Raw genomic sequence first — 17,076 nt, forward strand, 5'->3', positions numbered from 1 at the left:
AACTCACTTACAAAAAACAACAATAACTCATTAAAACCGGTTTATACCGTTAACCATTGTCTGATCGTTCATCAGCGCCACTGTAATTGACTGCCACTTGTCACCGATCGGTTTTTTTCACCACAACGCCACACTTATCGGTATCGTGCGGAATCACCCTGTATCGTTGCATAGCGCAGATGCAGGTGATACAAAAAAATCAAAACTTGTTATTGTTTTTGCATGAAAATTCTCAAAAGATAAACCCGAGATAAGGTTGTGGCGAAGCGTGGGCGATTCTAGCGCTCAACGACGCAAGGACATAATCCGAACGGTATTTATGGCCATAAGCGAGGTTATGTGTCGAATTTTTCGCAATGGCTCAACGTAACGAACACACAGACTCGTGTCCACCGGCCAAACGACGTCGGATTAAGAGTATTTGTCTCGCAAATTCGCCAGGTTACGAGACAAGTCTCTGACGGTGACGCCCATGACTCGGTGGATGCACCCACCACATGTTACCTAGTCGGAGTACATGTTAGATGGTTGTACTCATACCCACACTGGTAATGATGCCAATTAAGATACTAAAATATATGCGCATGTTTATTAGATTTTGCTATACAATGTCGGAGTTAAAGAGATGGATCGGTCTAATCAAATCGTGAGTTCTTCAAACTTTCCGATTTTTTAAATCAAGAGAACTAAATTGCAAACATAACTTTGATCTCAAAATAAGCTATATTCATAATCATATAAATATGATTAGAAATAATTTTAATAAATAAGATTGATCATCCATTAATTTATATATGTATGTATAAGAACGATATGATTAACATAAGTTATAATTAAATACATTGTATGAATATGTAGTAAGTATAATATATAGTATGAATAAACATATGTGTAGGTATATATTGATAAATAAATATAATCCTTTCCTCGGTCGCTTATACACATAAAAGCAGTGATGTATGATTTTTTTTGAACGAAAAGGTTTCAAGTCCAAAGGAGATAAAATCTGGGCGATGTTCATACAAATTGACGATTAAATAAATACTATGAGCTGTGCGAGCGTCGCGAATTGACGCGATGGAGATTTTGCGGGACGCGATTTCGCATTATGCAAATATTTTCCGAATTATTGTGAGGATTTAAAGCTTTTACGCCGGATACCTTTTTTATCCGCGCGCTTGAGAAGCCTTTTCTCTCCAGGCGTTGAGCTTTACGATCGTCCACAAAAGACGAGTGTTAATTGATTTGTGCCACGTTTTAAAACAACATTTAGTTTATATGGTTTTCAATAAAATTATTTATATAAAAGAGATATAGCATATATGGGTTTTATTATTAAACATTAAATTAGTATTAACATACATGCGAAATATGTTCAGTTAAATTTAAAAAGTATTAATTTAACCTTAAATATTTATGAATTTCTGAATTTCTGATTATTTTATAAAAACAGATTGTTTCAAATTAAAAATGATATTTTGTTCCGGTTACAAATCATGAATCAGCGAATGAATATAAAAGTTTACTGTAATGCACTTTCGATGACAAAAGTTTGCCGAACTATCTTCCGAATAACACAATAGATAAATCGAACATTAATAATTATTTAAATGAAAATATATTCCAATAAAATAGATTATTGTTGCATGAATGCTCATTATGCACCGATGTGAAATCACATCTCATAAAACACGGTATTGTTCAGATCAATTAGCCACCCTATATGCATGACTTAACTTAAAGTGAAAACTGTTTTAAAAGGGAAAGAAAAAGTTAAGAAAAATATTGAAAAATAAATATCAAACATTGTTTATTTACGTTGCTTCAATGCAGGAATAGAATTGGCAAATCACGTACCGTGTTAATTACTTATACAAGACAAGAAGTAGTGTGTACTTACACTTATTCTAATTAACCTACAATGAGTTCGGTTAGCAAAGGAGCGAGATAAGCGAATCGTGTCCGGTGAAATCAAAACACGATATCATGGCAAGGTAACGATAATATCAATCTGCGTTTATCTGATATTTGAAATGAGCGATCGTGCAGCGAAGCGAGGTGTCGCACTCTGCTTTCTCCAGTAAGCAAAAGTAGGTGTAGTGTATAGCTTCTGTGCCTCTTCGGGCCTAACAAGCTGGAATGCTCGTAAAACTTGATGTATATATGACTTTATTGTTGAGCCTATTATAATTAAACGCGTGTGTGTTAGTGCATGCATGTGGATTGAATTTTTTTACCATCATCATAAAACTATGTCGAATCTAAAGCCAGCGCAATTACCCTAAATCTTTTCATATATACGTAATGCGTCGGATCATAAACACTTGACTATATAGGCGCAATATTGAATTTCAACATCGCTCAAAGGAGTTTTTAGTCAATTAAATGCGCACTGGACACGATTAAAATCACCATTAAATGCCGATTGTTTTCTTTGTATTGCGAAAAGATTAACTGCTTTAAATTAACATATAATTAACCGATACTGAACAATTGACTTTAGCGACAATCAACAACTACTAAGTAAGTAGTGAGACATATATTATATTATTTATTTAGTATTATTACAGCTTACAATCTATAAATGTCCCTGTAACAGCTATCTCGATTTTATTTTAATTACATAATCAGTAATTATCGATAGTAAAATAAAAATCACAAATCCCGAACTTCAAAATTGAACAACAATGTGTCACTGACCTAGTGTTTTTTTTTCATACTTTGTTTCGAAATTATTGGACTCTGGTGTATAAGTGGATGTTACAAACACATATTTTGAAAAGACGTTTGACAAAGTTAATTACTCACAAAGTCTTACGAAGTTATTATTAAATTACTTAACCGATATATATCAGTTCATGAAATATGGACTCATTTTCAGAACAATATAATATCTCTAATGGAGTACCGCAGGGATCTAACTTGGGTCTACTACTGCTTATATTGTTCAATGAATCACTTATTTTTTTATTATATGCGGACTACTTGAAAATTCTTAAGAAAGTACAGTCGGATTTCTATATTAGCTTTTTTTAATTTCATTCTCAAAGTCCTCAACTCCGTCAGTATACTCAAGCCTGTCGAGAGGGGGGGGGGGGGAGAGGGGACAAATTTCCGGGGCCCATTTTCATTGCGGGGCCCGACTCTGGAAGCATATGTTCTCAAATAAAGAATCTGAATTAAACTACAGTTGATTGAGATGTATGTACTGATGTATTTAATTTTATTGATTTAATAAAAACAGCGGAACATTGCCTTCAAAAGCACCCACTTTCTAGGTAGTACTTTCACACTAAACATTCGTATTCAAAAGGACAAATTGTATTCTTTAAAGCGGCTCCGTTTGTGCTAAAATTATTGTTGACTTTATTGCTTTTAGAACGCCTAAAAGTATTGGACATGAGAGGAAATATTCAACAAATGTAAATTAGTAGCAGTTAATTTAGGTATTCGATCTGAATTTTCAGATCGAATACCTTAGGAAGAAGCAGAAGTGGTTATTTCTAAAAAAAAATCTAGAAAAAACAGTCTCAAATCTATCCAGAAAATATTTTTTAAAATATGTCATTTCAGTAAAATCATATCGGAATACATTTTCACCAGTAGATATATATTTTTATCAGTGAAAATATAAATTACCTGGCAAGTGCTAGTACAATTATGTAATTTTAATATTTCTATACTATGTAATAATATATATATATTCACATACTTATCATTATTTATTTATATCCAATGTATAAATGTTCAGTGAATGTGTATTTTTTGGTAAAGTTATATTTTCACTAATAAAGTCCAAATACATTTTCACCATTATATGTATATTTCTACTAGTAAAATATAATTTAACTGATAGGTGCTAAATGTGTATGAAGCTCAATTTGACAGTTGCGAAACGTTCATTTGCTGTTCAAACCCAAACCTAACCTATTGAAAGTTCTAAAACTAATTATAGTTTTAGAACTTTTATTATGGCAAGTCTAAAATACAAACTAAGTCAACTTTCAGGGGAAAAAAGTACAGACAGACATCGTATCTCACATATTGCTCCATAGTTTGTCTGCGTGTCGATTTTACACTATGTTTTAAAAATATGATAGCTATGTTTACCGATATTTCTATAGACTTATAATATAAGAAAGCTGATCAAAGTATATTTAAACCGAATTTTGCTCAATAGGAGGGCGCATCACTTCTCAGAAGGCAAAAATTCACGTCAAAAGCAATAAAACCGTGTCGGCGCTGTCGCAGTGGGAACGCTCGGTAACGAGCGTATCTTTTAATATACTAAAAATTCAGAAAGCCAACATATGCACCAAGCCCTAAATACATCTAATGTGTACCGTTAATTAATGCTTATCATAATCTATAATATATGTTTAATGTGACATATGAACAATGGAAGTTCGTACATTTTCTGTATTGATTGTAAGTTATCAACTTTTTGAGATGTATTGTGAGTGTAAGTAGCATATGTTTCTTGATTAAAATTCCAGTATCTTCCCAATTCAAAGATCATGTCTCATTATTTTTGGTGTGAGTTCACCAGAAAGTGGCACACCATCTGATGGCACTTATAAAAACATCAACGTCGCTGTGACCAGGAGCCTCGGGAGGTGGATCCGCGGCCTTAATAGAATTTATCAGCGCTCGGTCGGCCCGAACGCTTCGGGATTGGCATTTTCATTTGCTCCACGACACATCCATCTTTTTTCCCCATCGCCCCAAGAGACGAAGCGCGAAGCAACAAATTAAATATCGACTCTGGCGCAATTTGGTTGTGCTCGGCTCCGGCCGGTCCGAGAGACGAATAAATCGCAAATTACAATCTAAATTGAAAATTAAACACGCGGATATGTGTCCCTGTGTGACCCTAACCGGAGGCTGTAAATTGCTCAACCGAAGGGCTGGGGGAACGCATAAATCGTGTACAAATTTCACGTGCCTATCTCGCGTGGGTGTCATCTATCTCAATCGCGGATCGATGCTCGTCTATCGACAGCCAACATCTCGTTAGACGCATTCTTTAGCGCGGGATTACTATTATATACATACACACATATACATACATTTATATATATACAAATGGACGGACAAGTTATCTGACGTGGCTAAAGGATAGATTAATTCGACACGGATGCGTTCATACCTTTGTTGGATTACACGGATCATAGTGTTCGCAAATTACATTTTTATATTTTAGAATACAAAAAGGGTTATAACTTTGTGCTCAGTATAACTATTTAATTAATTATTCTTAGAGCATCATGGATTTTAATATTTTTTTCCTTTGAAAATTCAACTTTTTTTAAATACACATATTTTTATTTATATAGCACATAAGCTGAACTTCATGCATGATATTATACTTATGGATTTTTCAGGTAAAAATACCTGTAATAAATTGGACTACAATCGTTTTTTTAGTGACTTAAGATCAAGATTTTTTTACATATGCTTACAATAAAATAGTATTTTAATTATAGCTCATTCAATACAATGTAATATAATATAGAAACAGCATCGCTTTCTAAAATTTATATTATTTAGTTGATTTAAATACCTAATCTTTTAAAAAATAGCATATTACTACATTATAAAAGTAATATGACATATAAGATAAAACATGCATCTTACGGTACAGATTTTCTTCATCTGCAGTTGCAACAATGCCTACGTGAACACAGTATTATATTGAAACACAAGTTACGTATATAAGATATGAAACAATGGTCTAAGCTTTGTAATTATGATGCATAAAAAGACTGAGGCAGTTTTATATTGTCTGGGAACATGCCAAAAGTGAAATTGTGTTTAAATTCCCACAGATTTGCATCAGTGAGTGCATATGTACATACATAATATAGTCACTGGTAGCGATCTGCTGCATATCATTTTTGATATGAACGAATAGGATTCGAACATGATCCGAATAATGCCAATCAATTGCCGATATAAAAGAACCTTACCCTCGGTACGAAGCAGACTTCCGTTACTGTTTGATTGACAGATCACGGCGTTACGGGTCAAGAATGAAGGAACTCGCATTCGGCTTTGCCTGACTCGGATGATGAATCGATTTTTTTCACGAGTACACACACGCGAGCCTCAACAAAAGTTTGTATGGTTTGCAAGCTCCCAGTTTCCGGATATTCTATTCTGTACTGCATTTTTCTAAGATTTGTTTGTTTTGCCAAAAACTTACGAATTACATTTTTACAGAATGTTAAGCTGAAAATTTATAGATCAAAGCACCTGTTTTCAAATAAAAGTATGTAAGTCAATACTTAAATATATATTTGAATTTCAATAATATAGTATAGACTCTAGAAAGAAAACCTAATTTATATGCTTTTCTAAGTAACTAGTACAAACTGAGTTTCAGATCAAAAATAGTATTTAATCTCACAAGCTCTTGTTTCTATTAACAATAAATGCACATTATTTGCTTTGTGCTAATTGTTACAAATAGTTTTCAGTACTCTAATATAGCCTGTAAACATACTATAAAAATAAAGTTTTAAATTAAGATAATGCTATGCATTTGCTAGGATATGAAGGCCATCATTCATAGAGCAGACAATTAATACAGACACTAGTGTGCTCAGCTAAATGATTTAAAAGCGACTTAGACCAGGAATTAAAACCTTTCTTTATAAATTAAAGAACGAAAATTTTACACTAAAACAGTGCTTAACCTATCCAAGAAGACGACAAAAAAATTAATCGATTTTCTTGGGAACTCTTTTTCACTCATCGTACTCTTCAGACATTGCTCCAAACGACTTTAATCTATTTATATTTCTGCAACGTTTTTTAGGTGAAAAAAGTATTTTATAAAAACTGATATAAAAAACTACATTTATTGCTTCCAAAAATACATTATTTTTCGAAACAGATGTAAAATATAATTAACATGTGAAGAATATATAATTCAATAAAGTATTATATGTTTTTATTTTAGCTCATTTAACCCGCATCTTAAAAAACGCAAAGACTAAGGGAACAACATGAAAAATCTTTTTAGTAAAGTACTAGTAATTAAGTATTATGCTTGCAGATGAAAACATTGTATTTTGTCAAGATCTGTTATGATGGGTAGTTGAATGAATAAATTTTGACTCACCTTTAAAATACAGCGTCCTTTTGCCTCGTTTTCTGGAACTGACACGTTGTAGAACGATTGATCGAAGATCGGTTCGTTGTCGTTGACGTCGTGGATGGTGACTAGAATGGTAGCCGAAGACGATAGGGGAGGGCGACCTCCATCGCGAGCTAAAACTGTGAGCCGGGGAGCAGCGTCAGTCTCGCAATCGACCCGAGCTTTCGTCGTTACCAACCCTGTTTTAGAATCGATCGCAAACCAGCGGGTAGCAGCGCCCGCAGTCTCCTCCAAAGAGTAAGACAATACAGAGTTGGCTCCTTCGTCTCTATCCAAAGCGTCGACCCTGACGACAGAAGTCCCCGGCTCGGCCACTTCGGGCACGCTAGCATGATAAACACTTCTGGTGAACTCCGGAGCATTATCGTTAACATCCGTCACTTGCAATTTGATGGTACGTGACGCGTGCAACGGCGGAGACCCTGTATCCGTAGCCACTACGTTCAACGTATAAGTAGGTTGCACTTCGCGATCCAAAGACAAAGAAACTATCACTAAATAAATTATGTTATCCCGAGTCGTCAGCCCGAACCGACCGTCTCCGCCGGAAAGCGTCACGTTCACGTTCGAGTACTCCGTTTTAGAATCTGGGTCGTTCACAGATATTCGCGCCACGAACTCTCCCGGTTGCGCCGACTCTGAAATTTTAGGGGTAGCGTCGTCGCTCAAGAATATCACGTTGATCGTGGGCTGATTGTCGTTCACGTCAGTCACTCTGATCGACACAAACGCCGTAGTCTCCAGCGGCTGATTGCCGCGATCGACTGCCACCACTACCAGCTCGTGCAACTCCTTCGTTTCAAAATCGAGCGTTTTGTTCACAGAGATCAATCCGGTTTCTTGGTCTATCTTAAACATTTCAGCCTTGTCGCTCTGTCTCCTGTTGATGAAATAATTGACTTGCCCATTTTCGCCGGCGTCCGCATCGGTGGCGAACACCTGCAACACGCTAGTTCCTATTGTGGCGTTTTCAGGTATTGTGGCTGAATAACTGCTCTGATTGAAGATCGGCTGGTTGTCGTTTACGTCTTGAATCGTTATATTCACTGTCATTCGTCCTCTCAACGGAGGGCTGCCTCCATCGAGCGCTTCGATCACTAAACTATACGCGTCAGTCGTCTCCCTGTCTAAAATCCCATTGATTTGCAGATCCAAATAAAGAACGCCATCCCTCGCCCGATGAGAAGACAATTTAAATGCGTTCTTAGTATTCCCTGATACTATATTGTATCTTTGCGTGTTATACGATCCTAGATCCAAATCTCTAGCGGGGTTCAAAGTCCGCTTCACTTCCCTAGGCGTATTTTCGGGAAACTCTATGTGCATGACGGGCGACGGAAACGTAGGAGCGTTGTCGTTCTCATCCAGGACGCGAACTATCACCCTGACGTTCTCGCCGCTCAGAGGTATGGCCACCAGGGAATACGAAGCCCTGGTTTCCCTGTCCAGAGGTACTTTGGTGCGAATTTCTCCAGTCATCTGATCGATGGCTAAATCGGCATCTACAGCACTGCCGGGCACTGGCACAATGAGATATGGTGGTCCACTGAGGATCTGGTACTCTCCGTCTCCGATGTATCCAACTCGAGTACCCTGAGGGGCACCCTCCGACACCTCCAGCTCGCGCACTTGCTCTGCACGCGCGCCTGCGCAAGCGCACGCGGCCACCACCAGGATGCACCACCACCGCCTCGCATCCATCGTCCTATCACCTTTTCTTCTGTTCATATAGCATTTTCAAGGTCTTTTCACTGAAATCACAAAAAAAACAATCGATATAACCATGACCTGATAGTAATTAGATCGTTAGGAAAAAATCACGCGCGACAACTAGGCGTACACGGCTGCGGGGCGAACGTGACGCCGATATCGGATGCAATTAAGAAAAAAAAACAATGTTGCAATTAATCCGCGAGACGTAATCAAATCAAACAATGCGCCAAAGTAGCACGGCTTGTGTGTTTCGTTGCCATAATGATATTGTACAAAATTATAATGTTAAAATAAGTTAATCACCATAAAAAGGCAATAAAATAAATAATCTGCGTCAACTCCTATTGTGAATAAATATAAACATAATATTATTGTGATTTTTTTATTTGTAGTTTTTGTGAAAGAGTTAAAGATTATATATTCGTTTCAACTTCCTTGAATATTCAAGGAAGTCGAAACAAAATGTCAACACAAAAATTATATTACAAGAACCCATGACTGAAAAATGATTATTTTATTAAGTCTCTAGCAATGATTCATTCGCCGGTTAAATTTTTTTTTTATGTAAATGCTCTAAATATTTTTTTACAAAATAGGAAGATATCTTAAGATAAATATTTAAACATGCATTAAATATTTTATTTAGTATTATAATACATACTATCTTATATAAGAATTTGAAATGAATTAAAAATGCAATATGCATAAATAATATAACAAATCAGTTAAAAATCCACATACAAAAATATATACTGTAATATATGATTGTATTTGGTTTTCAAATGGATGCATTATATTGCATTGTGTTTTTAAATGTCTAAATTTCACGAAAATTATGAAGAAATTATGATCAATTTCTCACTTCTCGAGAAAATGAGAATTACAATGAATGAATATTTTTTATAAAACTGCACTTAGACCCTACGATTTTTGATAAATTATACTGAAGTATGAAAAATACTTTCCAACGATTTTATCATTTTGTTTAATTGATACTTTCACGTGTTTAATAATTCTAATAATAGCTAAAATACAAATTTTTTAAATACAAAATGTATCACAACAATGTTTTTTATATGACACTATTTTATATTATTTGTATTGTAATGAATATTTATATTATTAAAGCAAATATGACTAACTTAACAATTAAGGCACTAAGAGGCATAACGCATTGTCCTTTTATACTTGCTCAACTCTAATTTATTGCCCTTAGAATAAACATGTACATTGCAATTTCGCACACTGTTTCGACCCATTTGTAGAAACAAGCAATTATAATTTGACCATAATGAGATTTATTGGATTACTTAATGAAGAATCTATTTTTGTCGTAATTAATTTAATTTTAAATATATAGTATCATCTCATTATTTTATTTTATATGGTGTAATATGCATTAAAGCCCTGCGCTCGGTCATGTTCAATAAGATATTTTATAACCCTTTTATGAAAATATTAATTTAAAATCTGGTAAGCATGAAGTGATATATAGGTTACAAAAAATACATATAATATACTTATATATTTATAGAAGTTCAAGATTTTAGCGATTTAGTTTCAATAGTAACATTATGCGTTAATATTATTATATTTTAATTAATAAGAAAAAATGCGCTTGCAGATAAAATATATATGGACGACTATTGATTTTATTGAACTCCACATTAACAAAAACTATAATTCAGAGTATATTTTTTCTGCAATATAAAGGCAAAAACTCAGCTATAACTTATATTATGTAATATCGTCCATCATCAAACATAAAAACTTTTTTTTTTCATAACACGTAATTTTCCCTATTTTTTTATTATTGAAAAAGTACAATTTATTTATTAATAAATATATCATATAAATAATATATGATTTAAATTATTAAATTATAACAGCTAATATTTTTTGATAAATAATATTGTAGTTGTTGTGAATAATATATTATTTTAATTTTAAAAATCTTAATTGACATTATTGTGCGTCAAACGTAAAGATTAATTTATCACGTGTGCAACGTTAAATGAAATGCATTTTCAGGTACACCTGAGATGATGTATATGGAGGCGAATCGAATTTATAATAGGACTGTAATTACGTCTAGCTAACTTTTCATACGAACCCCATAAATAAAGTATGAAACCATCGACAAGATCAAGTTTTACGCACAATTGACGTTAACTGCTGCAGAATATTACTAACACTGGCTCAAAAAATAATTATTTTTAACAAGATGCCTCAGAAATAATAAAATAAATAAATATTACACATAGTATATAATAAAATGCCACTGAAAGGCCAATGGTGAGTTGTGTTAAACTCACATAAAGCCAGTCAATTAGGAGTAAAGAATAACCAGAAAGGTCCACAAATAAACCGCAGATATATAAAACAGATAGCGAAGACTATCGTTGTCTGACAAAATTCGTTTTTTTATCTCCGTTCAATGTAACGAATGACACAAAGGCCGCAGAACACCTGTACCACGGCTTTTACCTGCTTATTAGCAGATTTGCCGTTCGACTTGTACCGGATAATTGTGTCACATTTGCAATGGTCATTCCATATATTACATTGAGTAAAAAAATGCTTTATCAAAATCGTGATATTTTTAGACGCGTCAATTATTTTTTGAAAAAGCTCATTCTTGCAATCGGATACTTAAATATTCGGTTAAATTTTAATTGGCCGAATAAGCGATATTTGTTAATTTTAACCGCAGGTGCATCAGCTCACCGATTTCTTCTCTCGCTCGCACCGAAACTAAAAATGCATAAAGTGTCAACCATAAAAGTATACTGCCCGTTGTTTAGACGCAATTTGCAGTTTCCATTTGATCTTTGCCGCCGCTTTTAGTGCTGGATATCCTGGTAGTATGCGGCAAAGGTACACGCGATAATAAACGCACCTTCCCTCGGATAATTGGTCCTGAATATTTTAATACACAATACGCGTTTATTCTATGCCATCCACATTCCCGTTTTCGATTCACAGTAATAACGACGAATAAGAAAAAACTCAAATTTACGATCGCACAGTTGGAAAACACTGCACAAAACGCGTCGCCCGCGGTCACAATAGATCATAACAGTTCGTATGTAATAATTTTAGAATATGTTCAGAAAATTATTTTTAAAATGTTCGAAAAAAGACATTTCTTCATATTTATTACGCGCGCTCGGATACAATACTGTATAAAAAGCGAAATCGGTTAATTAAATTAACGCAAACGAGTCATCCTCAAAGCTATTCACTATTATTTATTAAATTAAGTTTTTACATTCTATTTTTTTTATTCGAGATTTTATCTCCCGAACAAAACTTTCGTCGAATATAATAATGTAAATGACACACCGCGCTCTATGTGTGTAGTAAAAAACACAAATAAATTATTGAATATTAAATTACTATTGAATATTAATTTCTCGTTATGTTGAATCGATCAGATATATTAATCGATTTAAATATTTTGATACGTTATTAAAGAATATCAAATTTATACGGAAAAATGTAATATTAACGGTCTGTCATATAATTATAGCATTCCACGATGATATATGTATACGTTTTAAAAATATAATAAATTTGTATTTATAGAAAACGATCGTCTTTTCTGATTTAAATGGTTACTATAATTCTTAAATTTACTGTTGTTTCACTAAATCAACTATTATGATTTTTTTAAGATATTTAATAACATATCAAATTAAAAATAAAACATATAATTTACTACGTATATATTATAGTTAATATTAAATTACTTCCATATCATTTCTTACACAAATTTTACTTCTTCTTATTTACTGCATTTAAATTTAATAATTAATGGCTTACAATAATGCGAAAAAATAATTGTATACATAATAATTTTCTTAATAAAAGCATTATTATATTATATATAACGAAATATATTAAAAAAATATAATTTATTATAGGTTAAAGAGTTTTGGAAATATAATAAATAATTTTTATCACAAGCATCATATAATTAAAATTGTAATATTATCAGTTTTTTGTATTGGTATTAAATAAAAAAAATACTTTTTTTTTAAATATTTCGTATAAAAATTAACGTTAATTTAAAATATTTTTCTTTTTAAGAATTATTAATCAGTAACTTTTTGATTAACGGTCAGAAACATTTGTATATACTACATAAATAAAACTTATTTATTTTTCAATATAAAGATTCTATGATATTTTGCATAAAATATTTTAATTTTATTAATACGAAACGATTTTAAAATATGTAAACACATATCATCGATTAGAACATTTAAGTAAAATATAATTTACTATTTAAAATGTAACTACCATTACCATTTATGTATTAAAAAACTGATGATTTTAATAAATTACTAACACAATAAATGCACTATTGCAAATCCGTCTTTACTTGCCCCTATAAAGTTTTTTTAATCAGTAACTCTTTGACCAATGGTCAGTAAAATCTTGATTTCGACTATTAACCCTTTATAAAAATAAGCAATAAAAATAATTACAAGCAATACTAAATATTCAAAAAATGACTTATACATATGTACATACATATTTGAACTTTTGCTTTTAATTAATTTTTTTACAACGTATTAAATTCAGATGAAGTACTATTTCTACAATTAATAATTGCATTTTTTCTGACGAATTGTTTAAAAAGTGACTAATTAACAATATATTAATATTGATATTATACCATCTAAAAATTTCGCCATCGTCACACACAATATTCGTTTATAACATTTAAACCACTTTCAATAACTGTTTGCATTCCTGTGGACATGAGCGTGGGTCGCGTTGCATTTTATGGTTACGCACTTTCACACACATAAATTAAAATTATAATAAACTGCGTATTCAATAAATATTAATATCGATTTAACGTCGATTTCGATTGGTGTTAAATTATGTGTTCAATTAACTCGAAACAAAGCATCCGCACCAATACTAATCTGGTATTCTTATACATACATTGTACAAATTACTAACTAACCGAAAGAATGTTCATTAACATCTATGAAAACTTGTATAGTTTGTACAACAAACACACAAAAGCAAAACGTATGGATATACGCGTCGACCTGTCGTTTTGAAGGATTTCAAATTACCTGGGACAGGTAATCTCCCAAGCGGTTATTAGACGTATTTATGGAGCGGGCCAGATACACCTACTACACATACACATTTCCATTATATTATTCACATACACACATAGAGGATGTCCGTAAGTTGTGTGCGCTTAGCCAAAAAAAAAGGGATCCGCGTTGAACATTTTTAAAACGGGCACCCAGAAAATAATGACCTAAGACAAACCCCGTTTTGGTCCCGAAACAAAAATAAGCCGAGCCCATTATTTCTTACCTGCCTTTTCACCTTAACTATTTTTCGATACGCGCATAATAAAGAGCGACACAGGACCGGCTTAGTGTTTTTTTTTCTCTTGTTCACCGATGAAAATAATGAACAATCTTTATCTCGTTAAACGCGACCGCTTTCGATGCAATCCAATTGTATTTTATTTGTAAGGTTATATTGTATAATATATCCCAAATATTGGACATCATAAATCATATATTATTTAAATAACCTTATAAAATACAATGTAATGTAATGTATGCGTAAAAATGTATCAATATATGTATATGGGCAACCCACGCTCGAATCAACCGGAATGCAAAGGTGAAAATTTATTTATAATACACATGAAATGTCGTTTATGGCAATATCTAAATATTTATGCATTTATACTAACATTAAGAAGTAATTAGATACGTTGATGTGTTTTTTACAAATTATTTATATTTTAATCATATATACATATAGATATTAACTGAAATTAAATATTTATTCATGTTGTCCATAATTTATAAAAGAATTCCACAATTTTCAATATTATTTTAATGCTGAATATTCTCAATTCCCGTGAGAAAAAATACTTCAGAAAGGCTTTACAAACTAAGTTCACTCAAGGATAAATAACTAGTTTGATTCATTTCGTATTCGATTGAGAAGAATATTTAACAGGCAATAAAGTATTTCTCAAACTTTTTTCCCTTTGTCTACATAAAATATGCATTCGTATATTATTTGCAATTTGACGAATACTGCCATATTTTTTTAATCATAATTAAATCCTACTATTCTTCATATTTTCAAAGTTGAATATTTGGCGCAAAAATTTAACTATTTTTTATGGTAGCAATTAATAGAATAACCCTCTAGGTTAACATATCAATCAATAACATAATAACATTAATACTTAAATGGTCCTCGACGAATAGCTTTTAGCTTTTACTTTAAGGCAAAATTTAATTATAAACACAACTCTCAATTAAGGCTTTCAAGGTAAGATAAAATCTTATAAAAGGCTCATTTAAACGTAGACCATGTCATTTCATTTTTCACATTTTAATACCGACACAGTATTAATAATATATACTACATACACCATTAAGCAGAATTTTTCATTAATATAATAATATTTTAAATAATAAATATTATTTACAATTTATGTATGAGTCATAAAATTCATATTCGTAATCATTTAATGCTGCCAAAACTGAACTTAACTAAAAGTTCAGTTATTGTGCCTCATTTAAAAAAAATCCTTTCATAACGTTTTTTTAATTATTTAAAAATTTTAGCTTAAAATCTAACTATCTAATCATTACGTGATTCTTTATTATTTTTAACAGTAATTTATTGACCTGTGATTCTGTATCATTTTATTAATGCAATTGAAGTCTGTGTTATTACATAAGTTTAATTAGTAGCATACTAAACATTTTAATACGTTTATATAGCTTTATTGCACTGATTTTAATCGGCAAAAAATAGTAATGAAAAGATATTATTGCTTTAATATCCGTTACATAATAAGAGTACTGAGATTGTCTGCCTTTATCTTTGCGTATCATAAAGTTTGAAAACCTTATCATTTCGTCAGAGAAAATCATTGATTGTGCACTTAGAAATAGCCTCAAACTATGTGTAACATTTAATCGTTAGTTTTATAGTTTTGCCCCAAAATTGCTAAAATTAATACAGAAGATAAAGTTCACTATTTACTACATATTTAATATAAATTTAAAAGCATTATGTAATATTGGCGCAAATATTGTATTATATTTTAAAGTTTCCAATTCATTAATGGCGCATATAAAAGAAAAGATTTGGCAGTCGTGATTTAGTACTAGACTTTTATAATATTATTTTAAGAAGGATTTTGGGTAGTGGTGGTTTTATAATTGTGAAAGTTTCTAAAACATGTTAATCGCGCATTTAAAATATGTTTAGGGGCATTTTATGAACTATAATAATACTGACTCAATAGGGATTTTAATTGGAAGTCGAATACCAATTGTGCAAGATTCTAAAAATCATTAAAAGTGTATTTAGAAGTAGCTCAAATTAATTTGCTTTGTACAATATTAAATTTACTATCTTAGCATTTGGCAATTGTTTAAATAGAAATTTAGTATTTGGGTATTTTAATGACTTTTATAGTATGATTACTGATTTAAGAGTGGCTTTAATTGATGGTGGTTCTGTAACTGTGCAAGTTTTTAAGATTCATTAAACGGACATTTAAATGTAGTCCAAATTAATTTGCTCTGTATAAGATTAAATTTACTTTCTAAGCATTTGGCAATTGATTAAATAACAATTTAGTAGCGGTTTTCTAATTGTGCAAGTTGCTAAAAATCACTAATAACATATTTAAAAGAAGCTCAGATTGCTTCTGTAAAGATAAATTTTACTATCTAAGCATTTGGCAGTTGTTTAAAAAGCAATTTAGTATTTGGAAATTTTAAAAACTTTTTTAATACTGATTTTAAAGTGACTTTAATTGATGGTGCTTTTATAATTGTGAAAGATTTTAAAAATTCATTAATAAAGCATTAAAAAATAGACTGACTAAAATTTACTATCTAAACAATTGGCTATCGATTAAATAGAAATTTAGTATTGAGGCATTTTGAGGATGATATTGACTTAAAGGTGATTTTTATTTGTGGTAGTTTTGTAATTGTGCAAGTCTCCAAAATTTATGAATATGGCATTTAAAAGTAGCCTATAATCATTTTCTATTTATAAGATTAAATTTACTATTAAATCATCTGGCAATTATTTAAATGACAATTTACTATAGGGGCTTTTTAAGGACTATGATAATACTGACCCAAAAGTTTGATTGGTGGCAGTATTCTAAT

At 31.7% G+C, this 17,076-nt stretch overlaps 1 protein-coding gene across 1 annotated transcript in view; it reads right to left on the reverse strand.

Moving 5' to 3' along the window:
* ds (dachsous cadherin-related 1) overlaps positions 1-17,076 on the reverse strand; it is a 286,596-nt gene that overhangs the window by 268,402 nt on the left and 1,118 nt on the right. The window contains exon 2 of the mRNA XM_088186423.1: positions 7,127-8,913. Coding sequence (XP_088042549.1) covers positions 7,127-8,890 — 1,764 coding nt within the window. The 5' untranslated portion in view covers positions 8,891-8,913. The remainder of the gene's footprint in view (positions 1-7,126; positions 8,914-17,076) is intronic.

Source organism: Plectrocnemia conspersa, unplaced genomic scaffold (genome assembly GCF_051122295.1).
Source record: "Plectrocnemia conspersa isolate PC_06_02 unplaced genomic scaffold, ASM5112229v1 ptg000005l, whole genome shotgun sequence".
Taxonomy (NCBI): Eukaryota; Metazoa; Arthropoda; class Insecta; order Trichoptera; family Polycentropodidae; genus Plectrocnemia; species Plectrocnemia conspersa.